Source organism: Drosophila eugracilis, unplaced genomic scaffold, assembly GCF_018153835.1.
Source record: "Drosophila eugracilis isolate 14026-0451.02 unplaced genomic scaffold, ASM1815383v1 contig_2154, whole genome shotgun sequence".
Lineage (NCBI taxonomy): Eukaryota > Metazoa > Arthropoda > Insecta > Diptera > Drosophilidae > Drosophila > Drosophila eugracilis.
In genome coordinates, this window is record NW_024573038.1 from 13,297,536 (window position 1) to 13,311,714 (window position 14,179).

General features: G+C 39.3%; 3 protein-coding genes across 4 annotated transcripts; 2 read left to right on the top strand and 1 right to left on the bottom strand.

Moving 5' to 3' along the window:
* The first annotated feature begins 304 nt into the window (after positions 1–304).
* Positions 305–1,958, top strand: LOC108118179. The gene is made up of 6 exons (XM_017230738.2): positions 305–411; positions 467–611; positions 678–809; positions 870–1,025; positions 1,077–1,311; positions 1,850–1,958. Exons 1-6 carry the CDS (start codon positions 305–307, stop codon positions 1,948–1,950), a joined length of 876 nt encoding a protein of 291 aa, XP_017086227.1. The 3' UTR covers positions 1,951–1,958.
* A 23-nt stretch (positions 1,959–1,981) lies between these two features.
* On the top strand, positions 1,982–6,262 carry LOC108118232. Of its 2 annotated transcripts, none has more exons than XM_017230814.1 (6): positions 1,982–2,250; positions 2,303–2,447; positions 2,500–2,631; positions 2,690–2,845; positions 2,903–3,167; positions 3,224–6,262. In XM_017230814.1, the coding sequence occupies exons 1-6, from the start codon at positions 2,126–2,128 to the stop codon at positions 4,315–4,317; spliced, it is 1,917 nt and encodes a 638-aa protein (XP_017086303.1). In that variant the 5' UTR covers positions 1,982–2,125; the 3' UTR covers positions 4,318–6,262. The 2 variants fall into 2 exon arrangements, with proteins under 2 accessions (XP_017086303.1, XP_017086304.1); XM_017230815.1 differs by having other exon boundaries at positions 2,155–2,250; positions 2,308–2,447.
* Positions 6,263–6,628: 366 nt separating this feature from the next.
* On the bottom strand, positions 6,629–12,911 carry LOC108118233 (protein commissureless 1). The gene is made up of 2 exons (XM_017230817.2): positions 12,137–12,911; positions 6,629–7,644 (listed from the first exon to the last, which is right to left on the bottom strand). Exons 1-2 carry the CDS (start codon positions 12,651–12,653, stop codon positions 6,992–6,994), a joined length of 1,170 nt encoding a protein of 389 aa, XP_017086306.1. The 5' UTR covers positions 12,654–12,911; the 3' UTR covers positions 6,629–6,991.
* Positions 12,912–14,179: the final 1,268 nt, after the last annotated feature.

Below are 14,179 nucleotides of genomic sequence, written 5' to 3' on the forward strand. Positions count from 1 at the left end.
ATTGAACAGCACTGCCTGCAGTTTACAGAAATGGCTGCAAGCTTGGGATTGCTATGTTGTATTTGACACAATGTTAGAGCAAACAAAATTAGAGATATGCTTAGCTCTGCTTAAAATAATAATGGGATCTGAGCCAGTTTAATGATCTTCCCTGAAAGTTAAAGTAATAAAACCTGATCATGATCTAAATTATATCAGCAACCACTGAAAAATCCATCACAAATATATCAAAATTTCCTATAATAATTTCTTAATATACATATTGTAGCCTAGTTAATGGTCTGCAAATACTATTTCCTAAGCCATGGATGCCGGTGGACGCAAAAGGAAGAAGTTTGCCAGAAAAACGTACTTAACCTTTGCCATCATATCAGCAGCAGCTTTGGGCCAATGGATTATAGTCTGCTTCGTGTGGGTACTCATATGGCGGAATAAACTTAATATTTTCTAATATATTTTCTTAAAGGGAAGGCGCTCGTAAGATTTTCGGTAGTTTTTACCTAGTAAATTCGGTCACTTTTGTCCTGGCTGGCCTACTCTTCCTGATTTTTATGTTCAACAAAAATGTTCGCAGCCACAGGATTTATAGCTGGATTTTTGCAATTATCATCGTGAGTTCTTCTTTGATTAATATTTAGTTATTTTTAAGATTAATAAGAAATCTCATATACTGTAAGATTGAACTGGGAATATTTTCAATGTATGTGCTAGTGGCACGAACTTGGGTTCCTGAGATGTTGGCCTATTACTTTTTTTGCCTCCTTCTAATGACCGCTGCCCTGATCATAGGCTGTAATCTTTCCTTTTCGGTTTGGAAATCAAAAATGATATATTTTTATGATTTATAATTACAATTAGAACTTTTCCAGATGGACTTAACTCAATTAATAGCTCCTCTATTCATCTTTAGCTTTATATTATTCCTAGCCTCTGCCTATTTTCTGGTGGCTCATGTCTTCTACCCAGCCATGGTGCCTTATGCCTTTTTGGTTTTTGAGATTTGCATAACTGGTGTAATGATAACGGTAAGTTGTTATTTATTTTTTTATATTATTTAACTTATTAAGTGTTTAAAGAACGTTATGCTACATGCTCAAACTATTAAGGGAGATCGCTGGGTCCAGATGAGCCTGGATGACTGCCTTTTGGCCGCCTTGATGCTTTTTCACGAGTTTCTGGTCATTTACGCTTTGACCTTCTACTGGCAGATTAACATTCACTATTTCACATCCTCTGACTATTTCTGGTTGTCGACAAGTACGAAATCATCACATGGAACGACTCCTCTTAATGCTGATTATGATGATTATGGTAAAGACTGATTCACTTTTCAACTTAACTTTAATTTTAACTTAAGTTTAACTTAACTTTAACATAGCTTTAACTTAACTTTAAATTAACTTTAACTTTAACTTAATCTTAACTTAACTTTAACTTAACTTTAACTTAGCTTTAACTTAGCTTTAACTTAACTTTAACTTAACTTTAACTTAACTTTAACTTAACTTTAACTTTAACTTAATCTTAACTTAACTTTAACTTAACTTTAACTCAACTTTAACTTAACTTTAACTTAACTTTAACTTAACTTTAACTTAACTTTAACTTAACTTTAACTTAACTTTAACTTAACTTTAACTTAACTTTAACTTAACTTTAACTTAACTTTAACTTAACTTTAACTTAACTTTAACTTAACTTTAACTTAACTTTAACTTAACTTTAACTTAACTTTAACTTAACTTTAACTTAACTTTAACTTAACTTTAACTTAACTTTAACTTAACTTTAACTTAACTTTAACTTAACTTTAACTTAACTTTAACTTTAACTTATTAATCCTTTTTAGATGTTCGCCCACCTGGTGATGAGTGGAATATTAATAATGAAACCAGCTATGATTGGGCAGCAGATAGCTGGGATTTATCAAATGAGCTGCAAATGAAATGAAATGAAATTAAAAATAAATTTTTTTTTTTTTCAATTTTTTGATCACATTAGTTTTGAGTATCCTTTCAAAATTGATCCCCATATTGCACACAAGCTTGAGAATTTGGATATTTCTTAATAGATTTTGGTGGTTGTCGACAAATTTGCAGTCATATTTAGTGACCCATGAGTTACGATGTATGTATCCGACGAACAGCGCCTTTATCGAAAGGCACGAAGAAAGTTTTCATTGAAGACCTACGGTCTATTCGCTCTCTGGCTAATCTTGGCCTTGATTCAATGGCTGGTAATAGCCATAATGTAAGTGTTTAAAACTAAAAAACATTATAAATAATATAGCCAATACCCTTAGAGAAGATGCTAGATCAACTTTCCGGTCGTTGTACTACATCTGCTTTGTGACCTTTCTCCTGGCCATCTTGGTATTCATTATCTTCATATTTGTTGAGAAGGTGCGTTTCAAGAAAGGTCTTAACTTCATCATGTCACTGATTATTGTGAGTGCTTAAATTATTTTCTAATTAAATATATTTATTTGGAATTTTACAGGTGGAGCTTCAGATTATTTCCACCTTTGCTTTAGTCGCTATAAGTTGGTGGGCCGATGTATTGACCTTTTTTGCAGTAGTCTTAATATTAATGATTATATTTCTGGTGATAGGCATATTTCTACCAAGAAAAGTAATTAAAAAAAAAGAATTTTAAAAGATATTTCATTGCCTAAAACTATAACTTTTAGATGGATCTGACCCTGGACATTGCAGTTCTATTTATAATAGCATTTATTTTCCTGATTATTGCCACTTTTGTCCTTTTATTCGAGCTACTCATATGGAGTACCATTCCCTATGCCTTTTTAGTGGTGGAACTGGCAGTGACCTTTACAATTCTCTTTGTGAGTATTTCTAAAATCGAAATCTTAAAAATAAAACTTAAAATAAAAATTCCTTAGTTCGTTATGTACCATGGACAAACTATTAATGGAAATCGATTTGCTGAAATGCGTCTGAGCGACTTCTTCCTGGGTTCTCTGATACTGTTCCATGACTTTCTCATCATCTACTGGCTGACCTTCTATTGGCAGGTCCATTACAGGCCCATTACACCAGATTCCTGGGCAAGGACATCAACTCCGTATCCTGGTTCTTACTACTCAAATACTACAGAAAATCGAGACAAAATTATAGACACCAATTTAGGATGGATGGACTACAATAGTGAGAATTACCTCTTAACCCAACTTAAGGTTAACTTATTTTTGACTTTTTTCTAGATCAGCGATCAGGAAAAGGGTTCACCAGAGGCTATGATGTCCCTTACTATGATAATGATAATAATCAAGATAGATATCCAAGCTTTCAGGAAGAAGAAAGAAAGCGAAAGGGATATGGAAATCGGAATCGTGATAGGGAAGATCCCATGGATAGACGTAGACCTAAGGATTGGTCAGTTTACAAGCCAAGGCCAGGGCACGGATTTAGGAATCAAGAAAGATCTCAAACTAGAAGTCCAGGTCGAAATGATATATACCACAGACATCGTAATCCTAACGAATGGGATCCTGAATATATAACCCAAGGTATCGACAAGGATGTGCCCTTTGATGAACGCTTTGATGCGATTTCCAGAGATAATAAACCTAGAAAAAAGAATGTGTCCTTTGATAAACATTCAGGAGATTCCTCTAGAGAGTCAAAAGATGAAGTAGAACCAACACACAAGGATAGGAATGTGCCTTATGACTATGGTTTTGATGAAATTTCAAGAGGTCGTCCTAGAGATTCCCTTGAAGAAGTCTATCAACCAACGAAAGTTGATATTGAACCAAGTTTGATGTATGGTAATGCCGAAGGAAAATCGGCAGATGGCCGTGGTAAGCCATCTATCGATTTTCCTTTGACAAACCATCAGCCAAGTAATCGTCCTACAACGGACTCTTCAAATATATACATAATTCCCAAGGCGCATCCTACTCGCAATTATCAATATCAGCAAGGTTATGAGAACCCTGATTCCGATACAGAAAACTATAATCAAAATGAAAACCTTGAAATAGCCTTTCCACCTGAAGAAGTAATCCATGAAGATTCTTCACAAAATCAAGAATCAAACTTACTACGAGACGAGATGAAAGCCTCAACAGAAGGAGATTTCGTTTTTAGTTCAGAAAACGCACCAGAATGGGAAGAACTTAGCCAAGATGAGTTACGTAAACTATCAAGCCAGCAGATTCTAAAATACAAAGAGAAGAGACTTCGACCCAAGCAGGATCCTAGAGTTGAGCCATTAGTTACCAGAGATCCATATCCAATAAACCTATCAGACTATGAGAAACTTGTAATGAATGTTAGTACGAGCGGCGTATAAGCCATAAGCTCTTAAAGCCGTAAACAATATATGAATTATTTTCCCCTATAAATTTAATCCGATTTGCCGATTGTCATCAGAGCCATTAGGCATTTAATTGCACTCATTAAAGAGGGCAACACATCTTATTCAACCGCATGGCCGACAGGTGACAAACAAATTAATGTCTCCGAGATTTATGGGCCGCCCACAAAATGAGGCAAACACACAGAAACAAAGAGTCAACCCAAAAAGTCAAGCCAAAAACAACCTGTTCAATGAACTCTGCAGAAGAGTAAAAAAAAATCAGGAGAGAAAAAAAGAAAACCGTTTAACAAATTACGGCCAACACACGTGCAGTCACCATAAAAACGTACTCCGTACTCCGGTGCCCAGATACGCAGATATCCAGGTGGGAGTACCGTACAGTAGTAACTCATCGTGTACATATATAACACATTTACTCGCATGTATGAATGCCGACCGCATATCGCTTATCTGCTGCCCAGCCACTCCGCCTACCTTTGCTTCTGATGGAGCTTCTATATGCTCTCTAACCTTTTTCGGGGTCATGGTGGGTTTTGGAGGGTATTCTGACGTCTGTTTAGTCGTATTTTCTTCTTTTTTGGAAAGTAATTAACTAACTAATCACATTACCATTTCATCTATCAAGGCTCCTTAATTTTTAGCCAATCTAGAACTGAAGTTGTTTAACATTTCTGTCACTTTTCCTTGTTAATTTTGAAATCATACTCCACTTCACTAATTTCTTTCACAAGAGCATATAGTATTCTCCATTTCTCCTCCAAACTTTTTCGCCTTTTGTCTTCGACTGGGCTGTTTTTTTTTTTGCATTTTGGCAAATCATGGCAAGAACGCAAAGCACGACCACGACACACACAGAGAGATCCATGGCCAAAAGTTCTGTAGATGTGGATGTAGCTGCTGGTGTTGATGTCAGTGCCAGTGCTCAGTCCCCAGACCCCAAATCCTCTCTCCTCCATATAACCATTCCCGTTGGCATACCCCATTCCCCATTTCCCATGCCCCATTCCCTGCCGCTGCCCAGTTTTGAGCCACAGTCACTCATGACTGCGACCTGAACCAGATACACGATGCACGATAATATAATTTATGGCCCTGTTTGGTGTTTGCAGCTCCTCGCTCACTTCTACGCTGCGTTATGGAATGTTTGATGTGCCATGCCACTCCATGCCTTCTACTTCCAGCTCCAACTTCATGTCCATGCCTCGGTTCTCCGCCTCTGCCTGTGCCTCCGACTCATCAACAAATCGTACATTTGAATACAAATTGCAGCATTAAAGACGCAGAAGCTTCAACAAAAGTGTCAAATTTGACATGAAATTATTTATGCTCGCACGAAACTTTAACTCGTGTTTTTACTGCCACTTTGCTGGCTGTTAGACTTTCAGGGCGTTTGCTGTGCTCCCAATTAGGTTCATCGCCTCAGGAGCTGAAATCCCAGAATTGCAAATAAAAATCTAGAAACTCTTTTTTTTAGTTTGGTAATATCATTTTTTATATATATTTTTGCATATTTAATTTCTTTCTTTTCTTTTCTTTCCATAGTAGACAATGTTATTTTTTTCGGTTTTCTGTGAGCTTTAGCTTTAGGTTTTAATCTAGTTAATGTTTCTATTTAATCGTAGTAACTGCAACATTAAGAAACTGTTTGTGTTTTGTTAGTTAGTGATGTCTTTGCTAAGGTGGTTTTTTTTATTTTGAAAATTGAAGCGGAATTATTGTGGGAAACTGCTGCGCGGTGGAGAATGTAATCAGAATTTATGGAAAAAAGAAGCGAGATTTTGAGAAAGATTTTTTGGGCAAAACTTTAATACTTAAGGGTATACTCAAGCCCCTTGCATTGGATCTATCTCATGTGCTTGTTTAATCAGCTTATTTTCATCTTTAAACTCTTTAGACTTAAGCCTTTACATGGCCAAATCCTCAAGTAACACTTAAAACGAATGCTGTAGAATCCTTTCAGCAATGCACGCGTCTCCCCGAGGCGGGAATTCCCTCTGGCCGCAGTGCATTTCTGCTGACCTAATCTCGACCAGCCGCATCCAAGTCACGTACATAATTTCAAAACAAAACCAAATCCGAAAACCCCAAATGGCTTCTGATATTTGCCCTGGCCAAAAAGTAGGAGTATCTGAGGGATTAGGATTCGTGCACTGCCAACAAGGTCAACAATGGTTTTGAAAATCGAGGAACTTTAGTTTTCCTTTTTGGCATTTTTTTCTTTTTCGAAACTGAAAAACTGATAAGAAAATGAAAACGAAAATTTCAATTTAGTTTGCAATGTGTGTTTGTGTTTTTTTTTCATTTGAGTTTTTTGTATATTTTTCTTCTTTCATTTTTCACTCTCGCTTAGATTTTAGGGCTTAATAGATAGACAATTTGATTTCTTTTTTTTATACATAGTACAATAAATAATACTCAGTCTTGCATAATACATAATAATATAACAGATAACTAAAACGGAAACTAAATTTGCTTAGTGGGAAACTCAGGGACGCATTTTCATCGAGATATTTATGTTATTACAATTTACGAGGGGGGGTAAACAACATTAGCAGACTATGCAACTATTTACAAGTGACTAAGCAATTGGGCTGCTACTCCCTGCCCCTGACCCTTAACCCCTGACCCCGGACCCTTGGCTGGGCAATCACGCTGCCACGACAACGACCAATGAGGCGCAATCATCGTCGGCAGCCGCCGCTGGCTGTAAACTTTGTCCCACTGCCATTGCCATTGCCACTGCGGATTCGGAATCGGAATTATTATCCACCTCGTTCTCATCCACATCCTGCCGCCCATTTGGCATGTTAATGCAAATGGCAGGCGTTGCTGCGGCCAAGTTGCAGGATGTGGACGATGTGGACTGTGAGGCAAGCTGGCAAGAGGACGATGAGTCGACTTTATCCTCCTCCACTGCTGCCGCTGACAGCTTGCACTTTTGCAGCTTATTCAGCGGCTCTTGCTGCCGCCCCTCGTTCTTCTCCCAATTGGAAATGCAATGGTGATGATGATGCACGGCTGCCAGCGAAGGATAGACGAACTTCATGCCGTAGGCAAAATGCCTTGGCTGATGATGCAGTGCCTCATCATAGCTGGGCAATCCAGTGGCGATTGTATAGCAGGGCGGCGATTCGATTTGATAGAAGCCAGCCTCGTTGTTCCGATGAAGATGATGATGATGATGATGGGCATGCTGGCCCTGCAATTGTTGGTGCAACAGCAATCGACTGGCATCGCAGCCAACCAGGTGCGAGGAGTACGAGTCGCTGGCCGCATGGATCTGGGCACGTATGTCCTTATCTGGAATAAACAGAGAAACGGAGTTTGTTAGTTGAGTTTGTCAGCAGAAAGTTTCTATTGTTGAGGTGTAGAGAGAGAAAATTGGGGTGTAATTTAAAGGGAGAAACCGATGATAAGGCAGAACCTCAAAAACTTAAAAAACTTCCTTATTAAAATGCAGAAACAGTAAGCTGAAGCAACTTTTTATGGTAGTTTCCTTACATGATATTTATCGTTTCTCTCTGTGTAGGACAATTGGAGTGGGTGCTTCCCAATCAGGCATCAAAGTTTTGACTCTGTCATTACTTTGTTTGTCCATGTCAAAGGACATTTGTAGAGGGACGGGCCCGTGGCATTAAATTCAATTTAGCGTAAAGGCGCAAACGCTTGAACTTTTACCGAATGCAGAGGCAAAAAAAAGGGGCGAAAAAAAAAACGAAGGGAAGCGGAAAGTTTTGTGCTGACCGGAAATGCCGGCGAGGATGGCAGGACAGGCGAAGTTCCTTCACAGCAGACTGACGGCCATCCAAACAACAACAACAACGGCAACTAGGCAATAATATGCCGGAAGTGCGCGCGTGGCGAAATGGAATGAAATAAAATACTCATACACAGAAACTCTCAAACACACACACACACACACATTCGCCAACTGCCAACTGCAATGAAATAAAAGCTCGACAGCCCCGGAAAGTAGGCAGCAGAAAGCATTTAATTTTTATAATGCCGCAGCTGCTGTTCATATGTGTGTGTGGTAGAGAGTATATATATGTGTGTGTGTGTGTTTCAAATTAAGCAGAGTTAAATTAAGATTGGAAAATTCCAATTTCCAACGCACAAACGAACTCTAAGCCGAGGCCATCAAAGAATTTAATTTGGCCGCATTTTGAGTTACAGCCGTGATTAAAAATGGATGAAGCAATAATTTTGCCTCAAATAGAATATGTTGCATGTTGAATGGCACAGAATAAAAACAGGTATTCAATGTTATTAAATGCAATTTAAACGGCATTCAATAAATAAATAGGGGATAGTCCCCGAATTCATTTTTTGTCCGATTTAATTTGGCTAGCCTGGTTGGCTGGAAAAACTGGACAATTTTTTAATTGTTCTGTCTTTATTTTTCATAAATTCTCTGGTCCCTCCGAAAATGTGTTTTTCAATTAAAGCGAATCGCAGAAATGGTGGCTGGAGTTTGGGGGTGGGGAGGGGGATGGTAAAGCCTGTTGAAAAATTTGCGCATTACAATATTAAAACGCAGCGGTAGCAGAACCAGTCAGCAGTTACAGTGCCTGCCAGAAGTTGTTGATTTATTGTTATAACTGTAGCACATATATATATCCTTTTTTTCGGCCAGGACACCCCACATGAGGACTCTGTCTCTGTGTTTTTCTTTTTTCATTTTTGGACTTTTGTTTCCGTTTTTTTTTCCGTTTCTCCTTTCGTGCTTTCTGTTTGATAGACAGCCAGCAAACAGGGAGTTGGATGGTTGTGGGGTAAGGGGGGAGCATGGCCACTCATAGCAAAAGCTGCAGGCTTCATATTTTATGCAAGTGTTGAACAAACAGCCGCCCCTGGAAAATTGTAACCCCTTACAGCCTCACAGCCTTTTCAAGCATTGCAGTTGGAGGCAAAGAAAGTCGGAAAATCGGAAAAAGGTGGCTGATGCACGCAGAAAAAACTAAAGATAAAACTGATTATCTGGTAGGTAAAAGGTCCTATACTATATAAGTGAAACTTTCAATTGCATTTTCCTGATTTCATCTTAACTTTAACTTATCTTATATAGTCCTTTAATCAGTAAATATTTCGCACTATGTATTGTTGGCAAAAAAAAAAAAAGAATTTAGCAGGCCATTCGTTGATGCCTTTTGTTTTTCAGCTGCATTGGCACTTTGCGTTCATCTCTTTTTATTATTTTGCATTTGTTGGCCAGGCAGTCTTCTTTTTCGCCCATTTCTGTTGTTGCTGCTCCCAAATGTATGCAACAATTTAAATTCATCGCAATAAGCTGGAACTCTCTCTCTTTCTCGTCGAATGAAAACTGGCAAATGGAAAACACACTTTGAGCTGCTTTATTTTTGTGTTGCCATAAATGTCTGTTAATTTTTTAAACGCTCGAACTCTGGCTGGCTTTGGGTTGAGTTTTTTATTTAAAAATTATTATCATTGGATTTAAGCTGCTTTCAAGTGTTATTTAAGCCATTCGATTTTTGCCCATAAAAGATGCACTCTCAGCCATTAAAAACTTTTGCATTAAACCAACTCTATTATGTATGCCTTACCCAACCCACTAAACGCTGGCTGGCTACAAAACAATTTGGTTAATTACAACACTCAATTTGAGTTTGCCAAAACGAAGCGAAAAAGGAAACTAAAATATTTTCCATAGCCAAAACAAAAAAAAGAGAGCAGCTTCTAGTTTTTCAGCACCAGTCGCTGTGGAAAAACCATTAAAAATTTAAAAGGGCCAGCCCGAGCTAAGAGTAACTTTTTTTTTCTGGTCTTGGCCAAATATGCTACGCTTAATTACATTTTTACGCAACTGAATTATGCAGGACCTATACAACATGATAAACAGTGGCTGCTGCTTTGGCTTTAATTTAGGAACTCCGTTCGGTCTGTTAATAAATTCACTCGTACACTGCACTAATTGATAACAAGCCAAAGCCAAAAAAGGACCAAAAGTTTGCCTGTGTGTGTGTGTGTGACAGTTTAATAAATAAGGTGTAAGCCTGGCTGGGAACTGGGCCAGACACTCTTGTGTTTGGGCCTCGTTAACTATTTATAAGGTAAACACTGCGAGACGCCACGTAGCTGGCATTAAATGCCACAAAAGCCGAAGTCAACTCGGGCCTAGTTGCTTAATTATAAATGACACACGTACTACGGATAGCCAAGTATCCCTGTATCCTGAGTATCCCGGGCAACCTATCCCACCAACCAACCGACCACTTGGTATCTATCTAGGCCAGATTCGCAGAGGAGACCCACAGAAAAAAGAAAAAAACATATACAGAGAACACGACACTAACGAAACTAATTAGACGCATTGGACGCCCGAAAGCAGGCAACACATATCGCTCAAATTGATATTTCACGTATATAGTAGTAGTGGCATGGCATAGTAAGGGATCCACCCTTCTTGGTCGCGTGTCGTAATCGCAGGGCAAAGTTTTTAAGGCTCGTTAGCACAAAATTGACAGTTTGACAGTTGAGTTGGCCAGGCTTTAAGGCCACGGCCCTTTTGGCCCCCGTAAAAGAAAAAGAAGCTACAGAACAGGAATATAAGTAAAGTTTCCTGCAGTAGAACCCAGTCCTTCACTTGCTGCCTGGCCTGGCTTGGCCTGGCCTAAATAAATCATTTGGCTAAATTGGTCTGCAAAAAGTTTGACACTTGAGCCGGAGACTTGTTAGTTGTGTGTAGGTTGTTTAGCCTGCCCACCACCTACCCCCCTCCACCTTTCGATGCCAATTCAGTTTTCGGTTCGTATGAGTTGGGTTCTTTGTTGTTGTGGTTTTCCGTAATTATGTGTAAAGTGCCTAAACATATGATTTATTTTTGGGATTTCGAACAGTTTTTGCTTTGCTGAGAGGTGCAACAGGTTCTTCAGGAGATAAGATATGTATTTACATGGGGCTCTATTTGCACCGAATTGGGTTGAGTGGCGGTAATCTGTGGGTTTAGTTAGGGATTCTTGATAACGTTCGTTGTCAAACTTGATTGATTTTTGGATTTACTATGGCACTGTTTCAGCTGTACTAAAAATGTGGAAGAAATATTAGAAAAAAATGAAACCCTTTTATCTCTTTTCCACCCTATGCCAGCATCAAATTGATTTAACTAAACAAATATTTTACAATCTCACAGATTTGCCTTGACTTTAGCTAACCAACTGAGTGTTATGATCCATCATATTATTTTATTATATTAAACTTTATCGCCACGACAGCCCCCTAGAAAATTTATAAATATCAACGCATAATTTCACGCCTTTGGTCTGCTGCTGGGCAACAAATTTTTTGGGGCAACAATTTTGCTTTTGGAAGGGTCGACGAGGTCGGCCATATTCTCCAGCTCGTACATTATCGCTATCATAAAAGGGGCACAATGCCTAGGGCGGAGAAGGCGAGTCAATTTAATATTATAAATATGCGGCACATATATTTTGTGGCATAATAAACTTGTGTATCTAAAATTACAACAGAACGATGCAAACGGCAAACGGCTGGCTGACAATTTCCAAGCGCGCCAAAAAAAAAAAAAACACAAAAAATTTATGAGGCTTTGCGGCCATAGAGCTCTCTCTATAGAGAGTATGAAACCGATGGGTTTTTCGATGGTTGGAACCTGTCTCTCGGCTTCTGTTTCTGCATTTTATATTGTTTAGCCAGCTGAATAAATGGCCAAAGATAAGGCCCCTTTTGCGAAACATTTTGATTAAAGTCGGGACATAAAAGCCAGATATATGGCATTTAGGTGTGGGAGGCGGATTTTACGGCTGAAACTTACTGCATTTTTTCCAAGTACGGAACTTCCTGTAGAAATAGCAGCTGAACAGGATGAAGACTAGCGACAGGACGACCAATGAACTGACCACTCCAATCCATAGATAGTTGATAATCACATGCATATCAGCATCACCAAAGATCTGATTCCACCAACTAGATTCTCCGGCATCCTGAGATCTATCCCTCAAGTCAGCCAAATCGAGAACCACAGACTTGGATAGCTGTTCGGTGCTGATACTGCCATCTGGTGACCAACCGCTAGGTGGAGCTGGATCATAGGACACGGCGGCATTGCCAATCCTCTGGAGCAAGGCATTGAAGGAGTTGAGGGCATCGATATGTTGCAGATCATGGGCACTGGGTATCTCGAAGGTGATCTGATTATGCTGCAGGTGCTCGGCTATGGCAGCGGGACTCATGCTGCTGGCCGGTGCGGCTATATATTCCGCATATAGCTCCTCGCTGGCAGCTGTTGTGGTCTCCACCGACACTGATGGATAATCCGTAGTGCTAATCATGGTGATTTCTTTGATATTTCTTTGATTATTTTATTGAACTTTTTATCTTTTTTTGTTTGATTTCGTTTTGTTTGGGTCTGGCACACGCACACAGAATGGCTGGCACTCGCGTCACGACACGTAAACAAATCGTTTGGCTCTATATATAAGACATGGATTCGATTTCGGGTTTTTATCTGTTCTAAAGTAAAGTTTCTATAGCTCGATTTTCGGTGCGTCCGTTCGCTGGAGCGGCTATAAGTTGACTGACTGCTCACTGGCAGAGTATATTGCCTACATTGGGTCGCTGAGAATGGCCCAGCCATAGGAGGGAAATTTCATTTCACTCGAAATCCCAACTCGAGTCCACTGGACTCTTGAGTGGAGTCGTGGGCGAGGCACTCAAGAAATCAAGTCAAGTCCTTGGCTAAAGAAGCATGCAATTTCTGGCATGTCTTTTATGTTTTTAAATGTTTTGGACGTCCTTTTCCCTTTTTTTTTCCTCTGTCTAGCTCTGACCCAGTTTGACCAAAAAACTATATGTATATTCCTTGGTTAGGGAAGGAAGGAACAAAAAAAATATGAACCGCTGCTAAGAAGGGAAAACTTCACCTCGGTCACGTTCGTTGTTTAAAGTTTTTCCAACGCTTTTCGGTCTTGTGTTTTTCCAGCAAATTGCTTTGTGAGAAAGTTTCGAGTCTCTGCTGATTTTAATGAAAGGCGAACAGGGGTTAGGTTATATGGCATTTGATAAGCTTGAGTTTGGAAGTTTATGCCAAATCAAACGAAGAATTATGGAAGTTTGCTTACAGCATGAAGAATTTATAGAAGTTATGAGAGTTTTCTCTTTACTTTTAGCCATTTTAAACTAGCCTAGTTTGCCGCTTTAAATGACCCAAAGCTTAAACTAGAACTCAAAATCTCGACCATTATGAGTCCCTTGAGCGTCAGGATACCGCAATGCTTCCTGCTGCCAGTTTCTGTTGCTATCAGAAAAAAAAAAAAAAAAAAATAAGAAGAGAGGAAAAATTAAATAAAAGGAAAGGGGGGGATTCGACCCACAGCACGCTTCATTTCTGCTCATGTTGACCATAAGCCGGCCGAGGCAAAAACTCAATGCACAAAAGGCTCCGACGACACAAAAACGTGCCAAAAATATCCTGCTCAGAAAGTGGAACAAATGCACTGCACCCAAACTCACTCCAAAACTACTTCCCAAAAGGCACTCAAAAACCGGTTTTACTCACCGAGAGTCCAACTCAAAAAGGGAAATTTTCTCTCACTCGTTTTTCTTCTCGGCTTGTGCGCACTCTCTCGCCCGATCTCTCGCTTTGTTTTACTTCCTCTCAATAGCTCACTCTCTCTCTCTCTCTCGCTGAGACGAGAGAACAGAACCGAAATGAAAATGAGCAATCGTTGGCAGTTGCCTTTGAACTGCCCTGGGTGAAAGGTCAGACGTTGTGTGGGTGTTTTTATGTGCCACAACTGTAAAATGCCAGGCTGGAAAAATACGTAATTCCCAGACAACTACTAAACGTAGTAGTTTC

What these genes read in the sequence shown, in the direction of transcription:
- LOC108118233 (XM_017230817.2), bottom strand. Translation starts at nt 12,653, where the DNA reads ATGATTAGCACTACGGATTATCCATCAGTGTCGGTGGAGACCACAACA. An exon ending in CCGTACTTGGAAAAAATGCA is followed by an intron (nt 7,645 to 12,136) that starts GTAAGTTTCAGC and finishes TGTTTATTCCAG; the next exon opens with ATAAGGACATACGTGCCCAG.
- LOC108118179 (XM_017230738.2), top strand. Translation starts at nt 305, where the DNA reads ATGGATGCCGGTGGACGCAAAAGGAAGAAGTTTGCCAGAAAAACGTAC. An exon ending in GGATTTTTGCAATTATCATC is followed by an intron (nt 612 to 677) that starts GTGAGTTCTTCT and finishes ATATACTGTAAG; the next exon opens with ATTGAACTGGGAATATTTTC. An exon ending in TAACTGGTGTAATGATAACG is followed by an intron (nt 1,026 to 1,076) that starts GTAAGTTGTTAT and finishes AAGTGTTTAAAG; the next exon opens with AACGTTATGCTACATGCTCA.
- LOC108118232 (XM_017230814.1), top strand. Translation starts at nt 2,126, where the DNA reads ATGTATGTATCCGACGAACAGCGCCTTTATCGAAAGGCACGAAGAAAG. An exon ending in TGGCTGGTAATAGCCATAAT is followed by an intron (nt 2,251 to 2,302) that starts GTAAGTGTTTAA and finishes CAATACCCTTAG; the next exon opens with AGAAGATGCTAGATCAACTT. An exon ending in TGACCTTTACAATTCTCTTT is followed by an intron (nt 2,846 to 2,902) that starts GTGAGTATTTCT and finishes AAAATTCCTTAG; the next exon opens with TTCGTTATGTACCATGGACA.